Raw genomic sequence first — 24,366 nt, forward strand, 5'->3', positions numbered from 1 at the left:
CATTGAGTAGCATCACTAGTTGCGCCTTCTAGGTGGCAAAGTTGAGGTTACCTTGCAGTTTGATAGGTAATTGGGCAGCTGGATTGAACTGTACCACATGAGTGGTAGTCGGAACTGCAGCAGCACTATCACTGGTGGTAGCAGGAACAACCATGTTTGGACGCAAAGAGAGGAAAAAAAAATTTGGATCGGACTCGTGAGAGTTTTAGAGGGGCTCTAATACCATAAAGAGATTGAGAATCAAAGCAAACTTGAATGAATCTTATTCAAATGTAACATCAACTTAAATACAGGTAAGATGTAACTAACTTGACTAATTCTAAGGAACTGTTCTAACAACTTAATTGTAACTAAGTTGACTAAAACTAAGGAACTACTTTAACAACTTAATCTAAATCTACTCTAATAACTTGATAAGAATTAATAACAAACTAACAAACTAGTGAGTATGTCAACAAGCAGAAGCTATACTCATTGATGTTCTCAGAAAAGAAACTACAATGAAAAGATGTGACAATATAAGAATATTTTGCCGAGTCCTTAACATAATAAAAACACATGGTTCAAGGCACAAATAAGAATTGTATATGAGCAAAGATTTAGACAATTTAAAAGAACAATAAGCATTTATAATGTTTAGCAAACAGGATCCCATTAACAGAAATAACTTTGGTAGTTGCTTTAATCAAAGACTGAACAAAGATATGTGATTGAAAGATAGTCTGTTGTTCAATTGCATAGACAACTAAGGAAATGTCAAAGGCTGGAAGCTTATGGTGCAAAGATGAAAACAAATTAGAAGAGCACTAATGACAGTAATTATCTCCATAAAATTTTAATTAAGACTGCACAAACTAAGTTATGGAGCTCTGTAATATCTTAATGTTCTTATGTATAATATAAACCTTTCCACATCTGGAAATAAAGCACGTGACATTTACAAACAGATCCCATATGAATCATGGAGAGAATTTATACCACTTGAAGGATTTCCACGGCCTTGAAAATTTGGGTCATCACACACAATTGCTTCAGGTCCCCATCCAAGCTTGCCTCCAAAAATGTTCCAAACACCATTCGGACTCTACAATCAGCCAATCAGGTGAGAGGGTCCATCAAGACTTGCAGTATTAGTTTGAATCAAAAGGGTTATTCCACCGGTTAGTTCATCATTGATTACTCCAAAGCAGTCTCTATATTTTATTCATACAAAACGTACAACCTCAAGGAGCAGAGGAATTACACATCCACAAAAACTTGTGTAGAGATGGCAATGTTAATTTATAAATATGTTCTTTCATACAGACAAACAGAGAGGACATAGGCAATGATGGAACAAAAACCTTCGTAATAGATAAAGCAAACTATTACATTGAAGAACATGGACCAACTTAATAGTTAACAATGACATGTCAAACGATATTTAAATCACTGTCAGCAAGCAAAATGGAAAGGCGTTCAATGCATACAACTCATACTTGTGCTATCACTCCTTAATCTCCCAACGGTTTACGGTGGTAGTTATATGCAGTAGTTATTTCGTTGTAGTAGTCATTTGCAGTTTCTCATTCCAGCAGTAGTTATTTCTTTGTAGTAGTTTGCAGTTTCTCATTCCAGTAATATTAGGAAGCCATGTCCTCGTATCTAGGGGTACTTATCTTATTAGTATTGCATTTAAACTTTATGCTTATCTCATGAAAAATAAACGGAAAATCATTTCAGTTTTGAGTACTTTAACTCGAGATTGCAGGTTCTCTCTTAACGAACTAGCACTATAGATCATGGAAGTAAACATTTGATTTCATATTGCAGCGTCCCATAACTAGATCCATATTGGGGGACCCTAGAGCTGAAAGGTTCCCTTCATGAACGTTTTATTTCCAAACAAAACAAAGCTAACATAATCTCAGATATATTAGGAAACAAGAACAGTAGTTTAGAAAATGATTACCTGTTTGTGAGCACATCGATGGTTCAAAACAACATCTCCCAAGGCCTGGAAACACAAGCAGATCAGCTATAAGATAAACCACATTGTTCTGCGCCTGTCAGTAGCTTAATAACCTCTACATAATTCAGAAAGTACCAATTTGGTGTAATAAATTACATAATATGCACTAGCAGCAGAAATATAGCAAATTCCATTTTGACGCACTAGCAGCAGACATATGGTACTAGTTAATGAGAGCTAAAACATAACTGCAAGCAACTAACATGCATTCTCAAGCTGCATTGACTTTCATTTCATGCAAAAAGAATACATGAGAAGAACGATGTAATGCTCAATTAAAGGATCACGGTAACTGTCTGATTACAAGATATTTGACTAAAAATGCCAGGAATAGCAAGTCAATCACTAATTAGATACAGACCAGAAGATCTTGGTTATGCATCTCTTCTATGCAGCTTTTAAGCTCTTCCAATGAACCATAAGCAGAATTCAAGTTGTAAAGATCAGAAGGCATGTAACCTGCAATAATCCAGTGTTATTTACAATAGAACAAAGCGCCCTGAATTTTATTTAACCAAATCTTTTTGATAAAGAATTTTTTTTTTGATGAAGTTATTTAAACAAATCTTTGTATATGAGGTAGTTAATTCAGGAGGTTAAGAAGCATTTTTTCGCCCCATTTAAAACATTCAGTTTTTATTAAGATTGTTCAATTATTAACAACTCTTTCGAAACAAATAACAAGATGACGTAAGAATAATCATCTAGAAAATGATATAAATTGAGAACCATATGTTGTTATTAGCAGTTTCCATTTGGCTTCTAAAGCTAAACTGATCAAAGAGGTCAAAACCTTGAGGGGCAACTGATTCTGTTGGTGGTGGAAACCAAACCGATGTGATACCGCAGCGGGACAAATCAGCAGCTTTACTAGCAAGCTCAAGATACCACTGTCTTCTCCAGCTTTCCCAATTGAAACCTTGGAACTTCAAAATCAAAGAGAGCTTTATAGTTACTAAAGATTGGAAGAAAAACAAAGAGACCCACATGTAACAAGAAATAGAGGCAACAGTAATGATAGTGATGTAATGCCAATGAAGAAACAGGTGTCCTAAGGGAAGCCCCTGTAAGAGAATGAGAATTTCAGATAAACATTGATTGCAACAAGAGCTTCATAGAAGCTTTGAAAGCCTTGAAATGAATTTCTAGCCATTTGATGATGATGAAAATTGTGGTGGTGGTGCTAGTGCTGGTGGTCGTGATAATGATGATGACAATGATAGTAATAACAATAATAATGATGATAAAAGCAATAACAACAACAACAATAATAATAATAATAGTAATGATAATTAACGGTTAAAACACAAAGTATAGAACTTCCTCCTACCAAATTGAACATCTTAGTTTGACTTTGGCTGTTGAGAGAAGCGCTTAAAAAGTGATTTTTTTACTCTTTGGGAAATATGTGGTGCATAATAGCTTCCTTGTTCATCGAGAATAGAATAGAGAAAAGGTCTTTTTGCGAAGAACAAACGTGGTTCCATATAACTTTCCAAGACAAATATTCTTAAAGGGATTTTCTTTTTAGATAATCTATATGGAAATTGATGACTTTATGCATCATTTGGAAAGTATGGCGAGAAAGAAAGAGAAGATGTTTCTAGGGAAAGAAGGAGCTGATTTCCTATGTAAGATACAAGTGTTTACAGAGTCTTGGCATAGGGGAAATCATGTATTCAGCACAACTGAGTTTCTGGACTTGTTTGAGTCTGCTATTGCATAATATTTGTACAATGTCCAGCTTCTTTTTGTACTTCTGCAGTACCCCATTGGTACTGCTATTATAAATAAAATTACTTATATCTTATACAGAAAAACAAATCAAAATGAAAGCTGGTATATACTGACCACAATCTCTCGTCCGGTACCCGTCCCTGATTCTGCATGCAACAAATCAAATTATACATGATTAATCATTTTGCTTGAAAACACTGATTCGCAAGTGAAATAAAGTAAGATCATCTGACATGAATAGCTGCACCTAATTTTGTTTCTTCCGGAGTTCTCTGCCATTTAACTGTCTTCCGTTGAAGAGCACGTTCCAACGCCTTCCTCTTCTTTTCAATTACTTCTTTCTCAATCACATGCTCAACTAGCGCATCTCCTTCCTTTAGCTTTTCTTGGGCAATAGACCATACTTCATCGGGTTTCGGTAAGTCCAAAGTTTTGAATCCTGATGTCATGACCTCAGATACATGAGTTTTCCTAGGTGGAAACCTGGGACGGATAGAGCGTATCCTCCGTGCCATCCACTCAGGTGTTGACCTTCGAGGACCATCAGTTAAAAGTTTCCATTTCAGTGAATCATCATCCATAAGAAAATCTATTCTTCCACCATTAACACGATAAATAGCTTCCTCATCCCCTTCTTCTGAAGAGCTTTTCCGCAGTAACAAATCCTCAGCCATTTCTGCTCTTTGCCTCCACGTTTTCGAAGCAGCTTCAGCTGCTCTTAGAGATCTCTGCAGTGCTTCACATCTTCGCACATATGCCTCATCTTGTGAACGTGCTGTTTCTTTTGCTGCTTCAATGGCAGTCTTCATCCTCTCTAGCTCAAGCTTAAATGCCTTAGAAGCTGCCTTCTTTCTCTCCGAAGCATCTTTTCTCATTTTCTCTAATGATGATTTTATTTCCTCCTCCTGTTGTAGAGCTGCTTTTCTGCTTGATTCCTGAAACTCAAGCAATAACTTCTCAACATCATTTGCACGGAGTTCGTATACTTTTGCTTCTTTGTGTGCTTGCTTTAGCTCTAATTTCAACCTGTCAATCTCATTTCTGTAAACAAGTAATTGAGACTCCAAGTCATTCACGGTGTTGCTTAACTTGATATTCTGGGACTGAACTGATACAATCTCATCAAGTCCCATATTATCTAAAAATGCAGCCATGGCATTTGTTGTATGGTCACCAGCTGATTCAGCTACAGCTAAAGCCTTTTCTATAGCATCTTTAGACTGTTGTAGAACACGGGTTATGGCCCCTTCAGAGGCAGTCCTTATTTGTTCTTCAATTTGAAAAGCTGCCTCTGCTGCAGAAGCTTCAGCAGCTGAAACTCGTAATTGTGCATCTTCAAGTATGTGAGTAGTAGCCTGCTGAAAAGCAATCTCTGCAAGCTTCTCAACTTGAACTGCAAGTTCAACAGCATCTTCTTTTGCCAGGACCAACTTAGATTCCAAGTTAAATTTCTCCTCCAAAGACTCATCTAGCTTACGGTTAAATAGAGATTTAGCTGCCTCCAATTCTGCTATGGCCAAATCCTTATCATGCATTACGGTGGACAAATACTCCTTCTGTTTAGCCTCAGACTGAACTAACTTTTCAAGCAATTGATATCTTTCTTTTTCAATGGTTTCATTTCTGGCTTGAACATCAGAAAGAGATTTCCTAGTTGCTAACAGTTCATTATCATCAATCCCTACTACTTTGCTCCCCTCTAATGAATCACCATCCCCATCATCAAGGAAATCTGTGAGAGCTTCAGTTGAGTCATCCTGAAGTAACAAAGGAAGTTTCAATCGTAGTAGTCGCCAGCACCCAGCTCAGTTAAATAACAAATAAAAAGATACTGATAGAAGGCATAGAAATGTAAACCATGTTTGAGAAAACAACATGTCTTGGTTTGCAGAGGCAGGCATCCGCGAACAGAACTCTGAAATAAGAAGATTGTCACCTTTAACCTTATTTGCATCCAAAAAGTTCTAAACTGTGTACACTGTAATAATATCAAACCTTTTCCCAATGGAACGCCTTCTATAGATCGTGGTATGCGACTTAACAGCAAAAAATCGAATAGGGTCATGGTGTCTGCGTGAAGAAATAATAGTGTGCTGTTGAACAGATCCAAATAACGCATCTGGTAATGTGCTTGTGCCCATATCTTCCTGTCAAGAGATCACTAATTTATAGAAGGGCCAATTCCACAAACATAATATCAATCAATCAATCTACTACAACTCAATCCCAAACTTGTTGGGGGTTGTTTACATGAAAACTCTATGGCATAACCCCAATGTAGTAATTTGTTGTGGAACTGCACTTATTCTGTTTTGGTTCATTAGCTACTTGGTTTTAATATATAATACATAAGGGCTAAAATCTAATTGGTCAACATAAGATTGATTATTTCTGATATTAACTAAAGCTAACTTCTAAATGTGATGGATTCTCGGACAATAAACTGACATTTTAGAAGCTGGTCCTCTCTCTAACCTAAGAAAGAACTTAAGTTTCCATCAATTACATGAACTTAAAGCAAGAGAATGATACACAAAGGATGATATTTCTCAAGTCACCCAAACGAGAAATATCCATACTCACCAGTTTCAAGTAATGATATGATCTCCGGGAATTATCAGAGATCAAGGTACACTTCCAAGCTACCTTAGTTTTCTTCAAAGATCCTAAAGTCAATTATGACATAAATGTTAAAGACTATTGATCATATACAAACTATGAATCTTCAATTTCCTTCATTCCTTTGTATCCACTCTGCTCTATTCAGGCCCATTTTATTCCATAAACATACTACTCCAACAAATTAAATTAAACCTGTTGAACAGCATAACCATAATGTAAGATCCTAAAGTCAAGTACGACATTAATTTTAAAGCTGTTGATCATATACAAGCTATGCATATCCAATTTCTTTCATTCCTTTGTATCCACTCTGCTCTATTCAGGCCCATTTTATTCCATAAACATACTACTCCAACAAATTAAATTAAACCTGTTGAACAGCATAACCATAATGTAAGATCCTAAAGTCAAGTACGACATTAATTTTAAAGCTGTTGATCATATACAAGCTATGCATATCCAATTTCTTTCATTCCTTTGTATCCACTCTGCTCTATTCAGGCCCATTGCATTCCATAAACATACAACTTCAACAAATTAAGAAGAGCATAACCATAATGTAAGACTCCTGAGGAAGAATATGAACATAAAATGGGGAAAAGGAACAATGGCGATACAGCAAAATAAGAACATACAAATAAAACTAACACTAGGTAATCAAATTCAAAGCTTCATAATTTGATATGAACTCAATCAGAGTACATGGAGAAGCATTTTATTGACCTGATTGGAGATGATTGATACTCGAAATCTCTCAAACGAAGAGCCTCATTGAATTTTCAGATCTCTCAAAAGCTGAAGCGAAGTTAAATGGAGTAGAGCTAAATGTACGGCATTATGGCGGAGCAGAAAGCTACTCTACTTTTTAACTTTTCAGTAGGAGAAAGAAAGGCCACTGATTATTTAATGAGTGTGTTGACTCCATTCATGAAAAGACACAAATACCCTTTAGAAAGACCTGTTTGATGAAGATTTTTTTTATTTTTTTTATTTGTAAATCAGCATTTTGCTATGAAAATTTCAAATACAAGTTATATTTAAAATTCAAAAAACACCTAAAAAAATTTTACTTTTACTATATATATTTTTTTTTTCAAATTTTATAAAAATAAAAATATTTAAATTATATTTCATGTTTTCTAGGAAAAGTATATTCAATAACCAAATATTATTTGCAAAAGATATAACAAAACACAATTTCATCTTCAACTTCAAAAAATTTAAATAAAATGGAGATATTTGCAATAGTATATCGTAGGTTGTATATGCGATCTTATAATCTATGACATTACGTCTTAGAGTTAGAAGAAATTGATTATATGTTTCAGATTAATCAGTCAAGTTAAGCAATTAGACTAACTTTTAAAAATCGAGAGTATAAATATTTTTTAGAAAAAAAAAGATCAAATTTTAAATATTCTTCGCAAATGACAAATACAACTTTAACTTCAATCGTTTACACTTAAATAGTAAAATTATTATCTCATATAAAATAATAATAATAATAAATATATATATATATATATATATATATAATGTACATATATATTAAAATGAACCCACTAAAATTAAGTGAGAAGCTTTAGCTCAATGGATAAGGGGTTCAACAATGACTTTTACGTGGGTTCAAATTCCAATTAATGCATGGAATTGGGCTCAACTTTTGGGCTTGGATCATCTTCTCTTTTGCATTATTTTTTCTCTTTTATGTCATATTTTTCTAATTTGTTTTTGTTTAATTTATTAGACACATTTTTTTTTATTCTTCTTATATCTATTAGTCATTTTATTTCAACATAATTTTATGTACAACTTTTTTAAAATGATGAATTATATATATAAAGATAAATTAGATGTAATTGAATGAAGAAACTAAAAATCGTCAATATCGTTTTAATAATATATATTTAATAGAATTCATGGAATTTCTTTTCTATTTTTTCAATTCTATTTTACAGAGATGGAAACTAAACTTATTTGATTTATTCGTCATTTTTTTTCAACAAGTGATGACTAACCTAGTAAATTAAACTACATGAACTAAAAAAAATTGATGATGCAATTTATTTATCTTCTGAATATGCATTATAATATTAGTAAATCTATACTTACACACTTTTAGAGAATCTTGGTAATTTTTCTAGTAATATGTGTTTGAATGGATACTAATTTAAAAAATTTAAAATGCAAAATAAAGTAAAACATTACAAAATAAAAGTATAAAAAGTACGAGAAATTTTAAGAATGCTCAATGGAGCAGGGTAAAAGTGGGAAGAAATGCTTAATGCGGTACAATAAGGTAATATAAATTTAGCGGGTTAAGGTAAATATTTTTTTCTTCTCCGTCTCGCTTCCTTTTTCATTCTTTAATTTTCACGTGTTTTAGGAATTAACTTATGTAATACAACTGATCCACTAATTTTCTTTTATCAACGTAGCTTTGTTCTCAATATCTTTGATTAGTTTGGTGTTAACTTTTATCAACCAATACCTTGTACAAAAAGCATGTCGGGGTTACTACGCTCACCGTGCACTTACATTACCACATGAGCTTCTTCTTTAAATTTCGAACCCCCTGAGCTTAATTCCTCGATCCGCCACTATATATATATATATATATATTTCATCCCGTATACTTTTAAAAAAAAAAAAAAGTTTATGTGCTTTTACCAATGTTAGTGTGGACATCACGAGAAGAAAAAGAGAACTTTACAAATCTATAGAAGATATGCTTTATAGTTTCCAACTTTCATGGCTCCTCGTGACTAATTTAAAGAAAGTGAGTGGTATCATAGTGATAGCTCCTTTTACCACAAAAAAAACCTATACTCATTTTTATTCGTAAAACACTACAAAATACTACTTATCCTCATAGTAAAGTTGGTGATAGTAATTACTAACTTGAGAGGTTGTGGGTATTGACTAGGGTGGTGGTAGATTATGGTAGCAATGATTGAGATAGTACGCGGAAGCAAACAAATAACTGTAGTATATGATAGTGATAGCTAATGATGATGATAGTTTATAACAATAGTTTATATTATATACTTATAATAATAATGATTGATTATATGTAGTGATGGATAGTTATATGATATTAGTGTTGGTAGCGATTATAAATAGTGGCTAATGATGATAAATATTAACTATGGTGATTGACGGCCGATGGTAATTGTGATTGGAAATATTGCATTGTAGGTGGTGATAGTTGATAATGATAAACGGTGACCATGATTAGTGATGAAAGTGGGTGATAATGTATTAATGATATCAAATTTGTCATAGATTTCAATTATTCAAATATATTTAAATCGGTTAAGTGATTGTAAAAGAAGAAGAAAAAAACACTTTGATTCAAACTTAAAAATAAATATACTCAGTAATTATAATTTAAATGTTAAGATTAAGATATTCACTGAGTGCAAATAAACGAAGCTTAAAGAGTATATATCTTAGATATTCACCAAAAAACTAGAGGATTACTATTATTACAAGTCCAATAAAAATATGTGTGTGTTTAAACTTAATTAAATCATTGAATACACGAACATACACAACTATAATCTAATTATGATTAATTAATATTTATATCCACTCCATTAAATCATTTAACTGTGGTAAGCTGCATTTGTTTGGTATAAACACTTTATGCGAATAAGTAATTGCTCTAGTTCTCTATCATAGTGAAGTTGGAGGTTAAATTATATATTTGAAACGTTGCTATTCAAGAATGGATTGGGCATTTGGTCTAGTGGTATGATTCTCGCTTAGGGTGCGAGAGGTCCCGAGTTCAATTCTCGGAATGCCCCTTTAAACTTTCTTGTATTTTATTTTTTTGGCTTATTGATGTTCAAACCATATCTGCAAAATTTATTGATGTTCATGTTTTCCATTTTCCACGACTCCATGAGCAAGTTTCAAAAATTAATAATGCAAAAAGAGAATATTTAGTTAGTCGAATAAAAATTAAATTAATGAGATTGATATATTGCTTGCGATATTACTTTTCAGTTTTGTCAAGTCCAATACCGAAAAAATCAACTCATTCCTTCCTTGAAGGATGAATAAAAGCCTCAAAACACATTATTTTTAACGCCTCAAAGAATGTGTTCTTTACTTGCCTTGTGCAAACCATATCATATTCACATAAAATTCACATCACTCGCTAGATTTCAAATGCATCTAGTTGTAAGAATAGTTCAATGTTACAATTGACCTTTTTTTAAATATTATTTTAGAGCAACTGTTAGTAAAAATGTAGTTTTGAGATACGAAAGTGTAACGAACGTGAAAGGGGTGTGTAAAAATCGAATCGATCAATAAATTGAATTGAAAAAAAATGTTATTGGTTTATTCTTATTAGGTTATTGGATTAACGAATTTTTCATGGTTTTGTGGAAAAGAAATTATCAGGTTATTGGTTTTAAATATTGGGTTATTGGGTAAACCGATAACAACAATAATTTACTATTTTATCCATACATAAATATTAATCTCAGTACCTTATTGGTTACTGTCTTTGCTTATTAGCGTTTAATTCACACTTTACAGTAACTTTGAATTCACAACTGCACGTATACAAAAATGTCAAAACCTAAAGTAAGAACCATATTCTCGTAATTTATTTTTATGTTGCACTTGTATAGTTCTTGAATTAGTTATTATTATTATTTTTATTTTATGAGCATTCGTAAAGTTACATTATTATTATTATTTTCTTATTGAGTAAAACCAAAAATCAAATCGTTAAGAACCAAAACTGATAAAAAATGTCTTATTGATTTGGCATATTTAAAAGGGAAAAGGCTCAAAAATGCCCTTAACCTATTAGAAATAGTTCAAAAATGCCCTTCTTCCACCTATTGGTTTTAAAAATGTCATTAACGTTTTCTCTAGGTTAAAAAATGCCCATTAATTAACAGAAATATGACATGGAATTTAACTTAACAAGTGGCCATTTTATATTGGTCCACATAAAATTTTTTACCCAATTAAAAGATCCGACCCAATCCAATACCCAGACCCATTTCACTGATGATTGAAGCCTTTTCTCTGTTCTTTCTTCCTCTGTTTTTTTCTTCATAAATGGTAGATGTTTAATAGCTTTCAATCAAAAAATAACAGCCAAACTTCAGCATTTTAACTCGGCAAAACCGATAAAATGTAAATCTTAAGGCTCAAAATAAAATGCTTGAAATTCAAAAAACAACAGCTACAGTAATTAAAATGCAGAATTTAAATCCAAAAAATCACAGCTATAACCAATAAATAGCAGCTAAAATGCATAATAGTACAGGCAAAAAATACACCATCATATAAGGATGAAATGCTTTTCATTTAAACATCAGTTTAAAGCCTTACATAGCAGAAATCTTCTACATTTCAAAACCAAACTAACTTTAGAACTGTACTAAAAAAATAAATAGCAGCTAAAATGCATAATAGTACAGGCAAAAAATACACCATCATATAAGGATGAAATGCTTTTCATTTAAACATCAGTTTAAAGCCTTACATAGCAGAAATCTTCTACATTTCAAAACCAAACTAACTTTAGAACTGTACTAAAAAATAATATACATTTGGTAGAAGAACAAGCAGAACTAGCTGCCCTTTGCACTTCATACATGATTCGACGACTTAGATTCAACAATGAATTGTGGTCCAATCTTAACTCGAAAATGACGAATCCCCACTCATCGGCCCGTGGGAGAGTACGAGTGACGATGTGCTTACAAGAGACAAACTCATATCTTTATGTATAGTACCTGAACTAAATTTTGAAGTTCTTCAATTGAAGGGCATTCCTATTTCCTGTAAAAAGAGATTTTTGAAGACTCACAAGATTCCTTTGGAAGATCAATGTTGGGTTTGGGTATTTGATTCGGTTCTTTTAATTGGGTAAATAATGATGTGGACCAATATAAATTTGTCATTTGTTTAGTTAAATTCCATGTCATATTTCTGTTAATTTATGAGCATTTTTGAACCTAAAGAAAATGTTAAGGATATTTTTAAAACATTTTTTAACCATTTTCAATAGGTTATGGACATTTTTGAACCTTTTCCCTATTTAAAAACCAAAAACCGACCGATACGTGAAACTAACCCATTTGAAACAAAAAATATAATTACGCTAGAAGGAGGGCTTGAACCTCCGACCTTGTGGTTAACAGCCACACGCTCTAACCAACTGAGCTATTCCAGCTTCTGGTTTCTCATTTATTTAATTTAATTATTATCATTCTTGCACGTGCATGTCACAAGTCTTGCCTTTCCTGGACAAGGAATTCTCAGCATTTGGCCGTTCACCTTCGCACCAAAATCCAAATCCATTACGGATTCCGGAAACCACAAATTCTTACAATTTGATGAATCCGAAATCTCTGTCTGCTTGAAAATTCAATCCTTCTTCCCTCTCCGTTGAATCCAAAGAAGCCTTGCAGTTGCACGAACTAGAAATTTCTTCATCAATGACGGAGGATAATTGCCCTAGAGTTTCATCTTCTGAAACCGTAGACTCCAATTCTTCATCAACGAAGCAAAGGTGCATAAAAATTTCAGTTTTTAATCTTAGTTTTTTGTATGCAAACCACTTCAATTGAGATCTAAGTTTCCCTTCATATCATCGACTTAGGTCAAAATTGAAACTTTTCACGTATGATTAATTTTGTTCGCTATATCCTGAAAAAATATATTGTCTCTATAGTTTGGGATTGAGCCTAGTTGTTTCATACATTGATTGGTCCCCTCAACTTTTTTGCTGAGAAGCCCATTCCGGAACCCTATTAGCTCCGCTGGTATAATATGTTAGTAGAATACTACTTTGATTTCTTTCCAAAAAGTAGAAACGAACAGTCACGTAGTTTTAAGTAAGCTGCCATGATTAGATACGGGTTTGACCTAACTCAGTAATTAACTTTGGTCCAAACTTTTTGGCTGATGCTGGAGTTGGATTATTGTTTATTGAGTTCGAGGTTTCGCATGACTGTCTCCCACTATTTTAATCCTTTTGATGTATTATTGGTTCCGTGAGTTTGTCAGTGTCCTTTTTGCTCTGATGCTAAAATGAAAAAGTTCGGCAACTGAATTAGTACTTTGTTGAGATGAAATTGTTACTCTGTGGGAAGAAGCAGTATTGAGGTAATGGCAGTAGTAGTATTTTCACCGGGAAGTTACTGTTTTTTAGGCATTTAGAGAATCTGGGTTAACATAATAAATATTAGATGGATTGTTTGCATTATGCTGCAGAAGAGGAAAGAAAAATAAGAAACAACAACATACACAATTTGATTGATTGATTAATTAATATTAGAAAAATGATGAGAGACAGCTTTGTAGTCTAATCAGAAGAGTAAGCTCTTCTGGTGGTATAACCTTTCAACATCTTCCAGGAAACGGAGAAAGTGGGATCAGCCTGCGGAGACATTTGTTCCAGAAGGGGTAGCAGTATCTGGGATTTTTCCATTGGTAAATACTGGTTCTCTTGCTGGTATCACACTACCTGGCGTAATTCCAGTCTTGGGTGCTGCTTTTACGAATCCTCTTACCGCTATTGGTGCTACTACAGTGCAGCAGCTTCCCGTAATTATTGCCCAAAAATCAGTTCAAGTAAGATCATCAGAGAAGATGTTGCTTATTATTTTCTTGTTTGGAAGTATTCCCCTATTACATGAGGTTGTCACCTAGCTCTAGTAGTTATTATCCAAATTCATGATTTACATTCTCCCAATATTTGCTTTTCTTCCTTTTCTTTGTGGGTGGAAGAAATTATTTTTGTTGTCAGTAAGCGTTGCCCAATTATCTGCCTCCTTATATCATCATCAAAAAGAACAAGTTCTCTGGTTCACTTCCTGCAGTTTTCTTACTGCAAATTAACAGTAAATGTGTTTGTTACCCATCCTAGGAAATTATACTGAATCAGGCATGTTCTTTGTGTCATTTTTCCATTACCCTTCTACGAAATGCTGTTCAGAATCAGCTCTATTTTTTGTTTGGATCACTTCTGATTTTCCAATGAGCTATTGCAGCCGAAAATTCAGGATGAGTTGATAGCAAGAGAAATTGTCATTAATGATGCTGATCCGTCTGTTCGCTACAGGCTCACAAAGCGCCAAACACAGGAAGAGGTGAATATTGTTAATGGGTTTTGTAAGACTAAAGATGACTCGAGAAGCAAATGTGATTATCTTAAGGTTATGCTCATTATTTATTGATCAATTATCACTGTTTCTGCAGATTCAGAAGAGCACGGGTGCTGTGGTTATAACTAGGTAGCACACCATGAAGTCTTATTATATTGCTTATTGTTTAGCCTTTATTTACAGTGTGATACTTATTTAACGTGGCTATTGCAGGGGTAAATACAAGCCTCCAAGCGCACCATCCGATGGTGAAAAACCCCTATACCTTCATATTTCTGCAGGGGCACATGTAAGCAAGTTTAGTTACTTGCGTTTGGATGCACCATTTGGTTCAGGAAGATTGCTGATAAAGTTTTGTCCATCACTAAATTGCATAGATGAATCATTTTTCTGTGCATTTTTAATTAATCAATGCATTTGCCTTAGTGTCAACTTGTTTCTCTGAGTTTGGTTTCTGTGTTTTTTCCAACCATTGAAGTGGTTACCACCTATATTCTTCTGCTCGTCTTCTCTAGTTAAGAGTTCATTTACTGCTAAATTTTTTTCCCCGTTTTTATCCAATGTATACTACACATGACTGGAGAATCTGGAAATATCATTTCTCTTTAAAAGCAAAACCCAAATCATATTCCTATCTTCTGAACCTTTTCTACTTTTTTTAAAAAAATGTCTACACCTTTCATCTATCCAGCCAAAATTTAGTGTACATGTTTGGCTTGGCAAAGTTAGCGAGAGTTGAAAACATAAAAGTATAAGGTTAGAAATCCATTAATAACCTTTTGCTTCTTAGGAACAACAACAACAACATTACCCAGTAAAATCCCACAAAGTGGTGTCTGGGGATGCTATCTTAGGAACAAAATTAAAGAAAACAGTTGAGTGGAGAAATGTCTCATTAAGTTTCAGGCTATGTTATATTTTATAAAACACTTCCCATAGGGAAATTGTACTTATCTTGGGTCACACTATGAAGAAAAAATTGTTATTCATTAAAGTGGGACTTCTCTCTGTAACCTTTCAAGTTTCATTATTTTGACCTTTTACTTTTCTGGGTGAAGTGATTGCTATGGTGTATTTACATGTACTGTGGTTGACTCAGCTAGAAACAACACTTGAGAGGATCAGAGCAGTTGATCGTGCTGCTGCTGTAGTGGAGGAAATGCTTAAGCAAAGTCCTGTTAACAATGGATTAAAGGTAAGTAGTATCTACTGAGGTTTGACAGGACTTGAAGCCAGAAAATTACTGGAACCTCTGACTCTCTTATCATCAGGTTAATCATCTGCTGAGTACCTGTGTGTACCTGGGCTTTGAGGCTGATCCATCAGCAAATATTACTGTGCGCATTCGTGGACCAAATGTGAGCTCCCTTAATCTAACTTTGCTCTTTTCGCCTGGTTTATTGAGTTATTGTGGTATGTTGCCTATCAAGGGTGAATTTCCTTATAAAATTTTCGATTTATGAATTCTCGCATATTTAACGACATAAAAATAGGATCCCTTTTTTTGTGATTTACTATCCATTTGCCTTATCAATTTCTTTTCCCTATTTGTTGTGATTTGCTGGCAAATTTAGATACCGGGGAAGTTCATTCAGCTGTTACTTCTCTGTTATTGATCAGATATTGGCATCATTTATTCTCTTTATTGATCAGATTCTGGTCTGAGTAATTATATGATTGTTCCTTCCAGTAGTTTGGGTGTAGTCCATTCTCCACCCTGCCTGGCTAATTATCTTATTTATCTCTTTTGGCATTATGATGCTTGATGTGCTCCTTTAAACTTTATTCTTATTGATAGAAAGCCAAGAGATTCTAATGTTCTGAGCTCTCTCTGACATCTCCGTCCATTTGGAGAGATTTTCTTCTGTGCTGGTGGTTGGCTTTTTGTAAGTGCAGGATCAGTATATAAATCACATTATGAATGAAACTGGAGCAACTGTCTTGCTAAGAGGACGTGGTTCGGGATATTCAGATGAAGGAGAGGGAGAAGGTGCCTATGTGTTGATTAAGATGCAATTATTTTCCCATGCTCCATAGCATGATAAGAATGGTTATCAATAGTGTGCCACTGGCTAGATTTCTCAGCTATGAAAAAAATTTAGTTATTCCTCATAAATGTACTCTTTTAATGTGCAGATGTGCACCAACCTCTGCATTTACTCATATCAAGCAATAACAGTGCAAGTCTTGAGCGTGCGAAGCTTTTGGCAGAAAATCTTTTGGATACTATTTGTGCAGAGTGTGGTGCTTCTAGGTATGCATGTTGCTCTGAGTATATGAAATGTGATTGCAACCTGTTAGCTTTCGTTCAGAAGAGGTTTATGTGGGCTGTTATTTTGTTATGATTCTTTTTCTTTTATTGGGCTGAGTCCTATATCCTCATATGTGTGACTGTCGATCTGCAGAGTCTCTTCTTGTAAGGTTTATGGAGCTGTTCCGCCTCCACTGCAACCGTTAGCCAGCGTTCAGGTTTCTGGAAGTGAATCAGAAGTCAATAACATACCCACAGCCAATGTAGCTGCACAGATTTTGAGCTTCTCAACAGCAGCAGCAGTTCCCGTGACTGCAGCTGCAGGTGTGACTGGTGTTGTTTCTCAGGGTACAGTACCTCAATCTCTAGGCTCACTGAATCCTGTGCCATCTCAACCTCCCACCAGTTGCTATCCTCATCAATTAGTTGCAAGTAGAACAAGCTATATTGGTTATGATGGTATATATCCCCAAGCCACTGCTTTGCAGCAAGTTGCTTTGGCTCTTAGGCAATCTACTTCTCCAGTCACTACCACAGTTCCTCCAGCAACAACGGGACCAAGCATCACTTCACAGACAAGTACAGGTACTGAGAAGGACAAGCGCCCTGCACAGAAGCGTAAATTTCAAGAATTGCCGGCTGGTGGAAAAGGCCAATCAACTGTAAACCAGGTATGTGCTTAGTCTCCTTGACCTATACAAAGGTATCTCCAGGCAATTGCCCTTAACTGGCTTTTGATGAGAAAATTCTAATGGTCATCTTCGAGTCAAGTACATAAAGCTTCATGATTGACCAGAGATGGGGAATGAATATTGAAAGCATTTCATGTTATAATTTCTGGCATATGAACCTAAACTTGAGTATCCAGAAGTTCCTCCATTATCACTATCTGCTTGTTAAAGTATCCAATGGGGCACTGGCTGTGCAAAAAGTTTTGCTCCAAGCCTCCAAAATAAGCCCATCTCTTGGATGAGAACTAAAATGGCAGATGATATCATGTAAAAAAAAAGAAATAAGAAAAAAAGGGGGAACTATAGATGATATATTAGTACTGCCATTGCTACTGTTCCAACTCAATTTAGTGGAAGATTGAGGGGTACATGTATCACTAATCTGAATGGATCAAAAGCATCTCTAAGTACTTCTGTTTAGCCATTTATTGACCACCCACTATGTGGTATCTATCAGATCGACTGCTAGAGTGACAATATTACTGAAGAAAGATGTTGTTTAATGTGAGACAAGTTTCCCCTAGTGGTTGTGACTAGAGGTCACTGAAGTTGTATTGTTTCCCATTCCTCATTTGGAGGGCCTCCACCAAATCACGAAGTTCCTGTGATTTCTCCAAATTTATGCTCTGAAACAAAGCCTTCATAAACTGTGGTGCTATGTGGCATATCTATAGCCTGTGCATCTGCCTTGTTATATCTGAAGTTGTGTCCCTTAATTGCCTTTAATTGATTCTCACTGCTTGAGTGATCTTCTGCACAGGAATATGCTGTGTATATGAATTATGATAGATTCTTCACTTTACCTTCCACTATATAAATGGTATTAATAGAAGGATGAAGTACAGCTTGTGTAGCATGATGACTGGCAAAATTGGGATTTATCAGATTCTCTTATTTTTGGGTCTCTTTTAAACTTAGTTTACCATTCATCCTACATCTTAGTTTCTATTAAAAAAAGACTTTGTTGTTTCTCATTTTAAATTTTTATCACATTGCTGTTGTAAATGGAGCATTTGAAATTTCTCAAATTTCCTTCCCTTAAGATATTTTTCAGTTAAAAACATATATTTATTTCTGGTCTAACCTTTTCTACTTGATATTCCAGGTAATTTCTCTGACCTTGTATGAAGCTAACAGGCTGTGGAACTCTGTTGGACCTTTGTATGTTTCACAGGATTCTGGATACGGAGGAGGCATGGGGTTGCTACGTGCTATTTCAGTTTTATGGTGCCGATGCAAAGATACCATGCCCCTTCTGGTTTTGGCATTCTGTCAAATGTTAATATGCTAATATGTGCACTTTATTAATCAACTTTGCTTCAAGTACTAAAAGGGTAATGAGATCGAGATCACAATACATTCTGCCTGTGAGGCTTTCAAACTGTTTCAACTTTACTCTAGAAGAGAAAATGTTTTCTATTGGTATCTGCAATATATGCATTTTCTAAACATGATGATCTAAGCTCCTTGTAGCAAGTGATAGAAAAAAAAAGTCAAGCTGCAAAGTTGAAACAGTCCAATTTATTCATGTCAACCAATAATTCTTAGGATCATGCATTTATTTTAAACTTCCCTTGCCTGCTACTATACAAGTAAAATAATGTTAAAAGTATGCTCTCGAAAAACTCAAATTTTTATCTCCTTTTTTCCTGGAATTTCTAAGTTTTCTGGATGGACTCTCCCTCCCCCCTTTTGGTTGCCAGAATCCACTGCAGGGTACGGAGCTTCTAATGCTTCAGGAACGAATGTCAGACAAAGGTGATAGAGACAAAATTGGTACTCCGGCTCCCAGAAAGTTGGTTCAGCCCTTATCCAGTTCAATGCTGCCGCCGCCACCTCCTAGAATGATGCCTCCACTGCCACCGCCACCAAAGTTTCAATCATCCTCACAGAAAGTGCATGACAACAATGTGGTTAATAAAGCACCATGTAAAATTGTTCCAGGTATTTGCCATCACTCAAGCTTTTTCAGTCTCAAGATTTCAATAAACTCTTGCTTGGTTTGTCTATTAGTGATGACCTACCTATCTTCATTACCCCTTTTTTTCTTGCATTTCTTGTTACTAAGTGGAAGTGTGAAAATCCATTAGGTCCAAGTAACATAGTAGAACTTCTTTTACTTTTCATTTTTATCTTCCACTTCTTATTTTTGTATTATATCAGTAAGTATGAGATCAGCTTAAATGGGTTGAAGTTCACTGAAGATCTATATAAGAGACCCCAAGTAGCTTAGGATTGAGGCCTTGTAGTAGTTGTTATCAGACATAACTTGTCTATTCCATTTTTACAGTTGAGAAATATGAGAGTGTGTGTATTCAATTGTTTGATTTGATTTGTGCATCTCAGATACATTAGTCCAGCTAATGGAATATGGGGATGACGACGACGATGATAATGATGAAGCAATTGACGGACCTTTGAAATGTAGCTCAAGTGCGGTAGCAACTCCAAAGCCATTCTGGGCTGTTTAATAATGACCACTGCACATCTCTTTAGATTTTGGCAACAGCTGAATGTGCATTAGAAGTTGAATGGTTGTTTTCAATTGACCTGGAATTGGCTGTGAACTATATAATATGTACCCTTCCCCACCCCAGCAAAAAGATGAGGGGAGCACCAAATGGAGGAAAAGAGGAAAGGAGAGTTCTGTAGTATTGTGCCAAGTTGATAATACCCGAGTGTAGGTGATGCCCTATGTAAAATGACTTGTAGAGATTCCGCAACCTTGTATTTCCATTATTCTTTCCTCTAGAAAGTTGAAACCAGAAGTTGTTTGCTGCTGGCTTGTAGTTTCACTCTGAACTCTTTATAAAACAAAGAATGCCAGCAGTGTAACCTACTATTTTGTTTCAGTATCAATATGCAGTTATTTGAAACTCAGGCAATTAGCAAGCTATTGAGTGTATCGATGTTGTCGAATGTAACGTAAGGAAGCACTTCCACTTACTAATTATGGGTTCTAGTCAGTTTAACGCACATTTTTCTTGTTTCTAATTGCCTATTTAGTAAATGGGCAAATGCCACAATCTTCATTTTAGCCACAAGGTCAAGAAAGTCATCACAAATGCCTTAAAAGAAACGAAGAGTAGCAAACGATTCAGCACTGTACATTGAACAAAATCAGTACTTGGAGAGCTCCATGAACTTAAGCACACTTTCAAAAGAAAGAAGAAATTATGAAACGAGTAGAGTATAATCCTACAGATTGATTAAACTAGATGAAGCATACAACCAGTAGCAACCCTGCTGGAAATAGAATATACTTTCTTTAACTCAACACATCTTGTGAACATGTACTCATCAAAGCCAAAGTTGGTGAATAGCATATTAGGATTTATTGTCAACCCCTTGAGTTGGCATAGTCATTTGGCTCATCATTGTCATCTCTGTGGCTTCCTTCTACACCTGGTGTGAAATCATTGTTTACAGATTCAGTCCCTTGGTCTGCACTAGGCTGTTCTTCGCCACCATTGTGCGAGGTCCCAGGGCTCCCACCGAATTCAGAGTTGTTGAAGAAATCATTACTACCGGAAACACCAGCGTTGTAATTTCCACTACTCCCACCACCATGTCTAGCCCCAAAACTATCCCCACCATAATTGCCACCACCAGCAGGGTAACTGTTGTTGCTACCATAGTTACCACCACCTCCATAATTGGCAGATGAGTAACCTCCAGCTCCCCCACCATAGTTAAATCCACCTCCACCACCAGAACCACGCCCAAATCCTCCAGGACGCTTTTCTGTGGCATAATTCACCCTTATCCGTCTCCCGTGGAGATCCTGCAAAATTATGCAACAAATTTTAGCGAAGACTAGTCCCAAAAACTTTTCAAAAAAAATTCATTCTCAAATGACGGAAGAAAATAGCAAAATGTAATTTGTCCATGATATAAAAGAACGGGAAAACGAGATGAAGTCCTGATGGAATTTTGACCCAATAGAACCTTATTGGTTAGCACTAGATGGAAACACCACCCTGTCACTAAAGCTAACTAATCAATTTCTTCCAGTAATTGACAGTGGAATACGGTGAATAAAAAGAAAGGGACAACAACATGAAATTATCACCTGATACTGGTCTCAAAAAGTTGTTCAAATATTTCATCTCATTTAACGGTAAGAAAGAGTCAGAAGCAATTTGATCTTAATATTTAAGAAAGGCACAATAACATGAAGTTACAAAATTTTCATGTAATAGAACCTATTAGATGGAAACCATCATAGATGGAGTGGACTAAGATGGATAGCATCTTTAGGAAAATAACATAACTTGTCTGACACTCTGACCACACAAAGTGATTCAAAAAACAAGAAGGCGATTATCACTCTTCAAGAAGAATTGACACCGGTGCTCCACGAAGAAAGCTGGGCATCATTACCTGGCCATCCAAGGCACTCAGGGCACTTGATGCTTCTTCAGCAGATGTATAAGTAACAAAAGCAAACCCTCTAGATCTCCCAGTGTCGCGATCAAAAATAACTCTAGCTGCACGAGTTACACATTATCATTTAGTTAATTTCTTTTTTTTGTTTAGGGCACATCAATTTTATAGGCTCCATGAACCACATAAATGGAGTAAGCTGCAAAATTTTATTTTATCAGAGGTCAAAACATAAATCAAGTACCTTCAATCACTTGACCATGTTGGGAGAATGCCTCTCGCAGAGAGGTTTCATCAGTGCCATACGAGAGACCTGCAGCAGATAGTTGGCCATTATAGAGCAACAAAAAGAAGGAAAAAGAGCATAGCAACTCCGTCCAACTGGGAACAAAATCCTTTTACCTCCAACAAAAAGCTTTGAAGAAGACATGCTTCTTATAGCCTGGTAAAGTGAGGTTCTAGAGGCACACAGTTCCAAATTCGTGTGTCTGCTTACACTCTGTTTAAGCATATTTCCAATTCTATTGAACAAAGCCATCTTTAAACCTATGAAAAGAACAGAGTGGCAGGAATCCATATTAAAAATAACACGAGAATAAATGTTAAAGATGTTAGATTCAGAAGAATCTTTGATTGTAGCATAGTTCCACCATATTGCTGAAAGGCACTAGATGTCGTGAAACAGTGTAAAACAAAAGAAAAAGGATGGCTCCTTTTCTCCGACCTCATATTTCGTCCCTATTTATATAGCAGTGACATTCCAAAATATGTGAACCATCCCATCAAAAAAATTACTCAATACAACTTTCACCATTTCATGACTTCTACGAATTCAAATTCTTTTTTTTTTTTTTGGTTTCCCATCCAGTGTCCAATACCCACGTTGTAGCCTAACTAAATACGAATTCACGCTAGGAAGTCCCACATTGAGGGTAAAGTGCTCCCTAACAAAAGCGACTCCGTAACCAGGGAGACTCGAACCCAAGACCTCTGATTCCTTGTTGGTCAAATTCATTTTGATATCAAACTAACTTCCCATTTCTTTAATAGTTTCTTCCACTTAAAAGAACATACTAATAACTAACTCCAATAAACAAGTTCAGTCAAACATAGTCAAACAAAATAGCACAAAGGGAACACATTACTCTTCCATATACAACACACAGACATTTCCCATGAAGCAATCGCTCAATCAATCAGAACCCATCAACAAAAATATCATAAAGATCGTATTTTTATAAGCAATCAGCATCCCAATATGCTCACTACTGATCCCAAAACAAAAAAAAATCAATAAGCTGTAATTGAAACTCCAAGATCATAAAATGGGAAACGATGGAACAAGTTGAATTAATAACAATTTATCTATAAAATGAAAACCCTTTAAAATTAAGCAAAACGGAAATGGATATAGGAAGAATTCAGAAGAAACGTACCTCTGTTGCCCTTAAACCCGGTGAACTCAGTCAGTAGGGTTTTAGAACTTTGTGGGTATAAATATTGTAAAATATATTGGCCATACGATTGAAACTTGGCATGATCTGGGCCGTTGGATGAAAGGGGAGTGTCAACTCAAATTTATTTACATACTCCTTTCGTCTAGAAACATCTAAATTTTTTACCGTAGAGGCGGCTCCATTCTTCTTTTGACACTTCGATAATGGATCCATTTTTTTACTTTTTTACTATTCTTCTTCCACTTACTCTTCTTTTCTTTCATTTTTTTAAACTCTTTTTACTCATGAGTCCTAATAAATATTTAACTCCCAACTATATAAGTAAACAATTGATATAATTAATAAAAATACTAATAAATATTTTTTGTCAAATGAAAACATTCTCATGACTGAATATTAAAAATAATTTTATTATTCAATATAGTTAATAGTATAAAATTAACTTGAAAAAAATCAGTTTCTTAATTATTAGCATTTTTCAAAAATTAAATTAATTCAAATTTGTTATTTGATAGCTCTTTTTGTTTTGTCTTAGACTTTAGTTCATATATGTGCAGTCATTATCTTAACATAGATTATCAGTTATTTTTTTTTGTTACAATCTTTTAAAATACTTAATGGAAAATGCTAAAGAAATAAAAGTGCAAGCGAATGTGAAGGCCTCTTGATATATAGAAAACGTATAATAATAATAATATAATGAGTAGTTAATTAAACTTGTCAGAAACCAATTGATTCTTGAAGAATAAATTAAGTATTTAAAGTTTTAATTCAAAAGACTTAAATTTCACTATGTGATTTGCTTTATCCTGCATAATTTTTTAAAATCGTTTATAAATTCATCCCATTTGTCCTGTTTATCTCGTTAGTATTTTTATTTTAAATTATAATTAAGATGAAAAAATTATCTATAATTTTTAAACAAGATAAAAAATTGACTTATTTTATTAAAAAACACAAGATAAAAAATTGACATATTTTATTAAAAAATATTGAGCAGTAAGTTTATTTTTAAAATTAACAGTTC

At 34.6% G+C, this 24,366-nt stretch overlaps 3 protein-coding genes and 2 non-coding genes across 8 annotated transcripts in view; 2 read left to right on the plus strand and 3 right to left on the minus strand.

Annotated features, from left to right (window-relative positions):
• LOC102579717 (uncharacterized) overlaps window positions 1-7,260 on the minus strand; it is an 18,378-nt gene extending 11,118 nt beyond the window's left edge. The window contains exons 1-9 of the mRNA XM_006363366.2: window positions 7,094-7,260; window positions 5,744-5,895; window positions 5,606-5,663; window positions 3,996-5,505; window positions 3,863-3,894; window positions 2,805-2,937; window positions 2,373-2,470; window positions 1,952-1,996; window positions 979-1,084 (exon numbers count right to left, since the gene is read on the minus strand). Of these exons, the coding sequence (XP_006363428.1) occupies window positions 979-1,084; window positions 1,952-1,996; window positions 2,373-2,470; window positions 2,805-2,937; window positions 3,863-3,894; window positions 3,996-5,505; window positions 5,606-5,663; window positions 5,744-5,889 (2,128 nt within the window). The 5' untranslated portion in view covers window positions 5,890-5,895; window positions 7,094-7,260. The remainder of the gene's footprint in view (window positions 1-978; window positions 1,085-1,951; window positions 1,997-2,372; window positions 2,471-2,804; window positions 2,938-3,862; window positions 3,895-3,995; window positions 5,506-5,605; window positions 5,664-5,743; window positions 5,896-7,093) is intronic.
• Window positions 7,261-10,107: 2,847 nt separating this feature from the next.
• On the plus strand, window positions 10,108-10,179 carry TRNAP-AGG (transfer RNA proline (anticodon AGG)). Its single transcript has one exon. It is a non-coding gene; the product is annotated as a tRNA-Pro (tRNA).
• Window positions 10,180-12,504: 2,325 nt separating this feature from the next.
• On the minus strand, window positions 12,505-12,578 carry TRNAN-GUU (transfer RNA asparagine (anticodon GUU)). Its single transcript has one exon. It is a non-coding gene; the product is annotated as a tRNA-Asn (tRNA).
• Window positions 12,579-12,656: 78 nt separating this feature from the next.
• Window positions 12,657-20,392, plus strand: LOC102580038 (protein RIK). Of its 4 annotated transcripts, none has more exons than XR_001471770.1 (12): window positions 12,657-12,917; window positions 13,765-14,047; window positions 14,401-14,499; window positions 14,609-14,643; window positions 14,728-14,803; window positions 15,614-15,709; window positions 15,786-15,872; window positions 16,411-16,504; window positions 16,651-16,768; window positions 16,920-17,436; window positions 18,602-19,440; window positions 19,843-20,392. XR_001471770.1 is itself a non-coding variant. In XM_015303425.1 (12 exons), the coding sequence occupies exons 1-11, from the start codon at window positions 12,844-12,846 to the stop codon at window positions 18,785-18,787; spliced, it is 1,665 nt and encodes a 554-aa protein (XP_015158911.1). In that variant the 5' UTR covers window positions 12,657-12,843; the 3' UTR covers window positions 18,788-18,830; window positions 19,200-19,286. The 4 variants fall into 4 exon arrangements, 3 of the variants coding, with proteins under 3 accessions (XP_015158911.1, XP_006363430.2, XP_006363429.1); XM_015303425.1 differs by lacking the exon at window positions 19,843-20,392 and having other exon boundaries at window positions 18,602-18,830; window positions 19,200-19,286; XM_006363368.2 differs by having other exon boundaries at window positions 12,659-12,917; window positions 19,200-19,440.
• A 150-nt stretch (window positions 20,393-20,542) lies between these two features.
• Window positions 20,543-23,414, minus strand: LOC102580702 (glycine-rich RNA-binding protein blt801-like). Its single transcript, XM_006363369.2, has 5 exons — window positions 23,319-23,414; window positions 22,285-22,428; window positions 22,127-22,195; window positions 21,880-21,986; window positions 20,543-21,280 (listed from the first exon to the last, which is right to left on the minus strand). Exons 2-5 carry the CDS (start codon window positions 22,418-22,420, stop codon window positions 20,837-20,839), a joined length of 756 nt encoding a protein of 251 aa, XP_006363431.1. The 5' UTR covers window positions 22,421-22,428; window positions 23,319-23,414; the 3' UTR covers window positions 20,543-20,836.
• Between the last annotated feature and the right edge of the window lie 952 nt (window positions 23,415-24,366).

Source organism: Solanum tuberosum, unplaced genomic scaffold, assembly GCF_000226075.1.
Source record: "Solanum tuberosum cultivar DM 1-3 516 R44 unplaced genomic scaffold, SolTub_3.0 scf00429, whole genome shotgun sequence".
In the NCBI taxonomy this organism is placed as follows: Eukaryota; Viridiplantae; Streptophyta; class Magnoliopsida; order Solanales; family Solanaceae; genus Solanum; species Solanum tuberosum.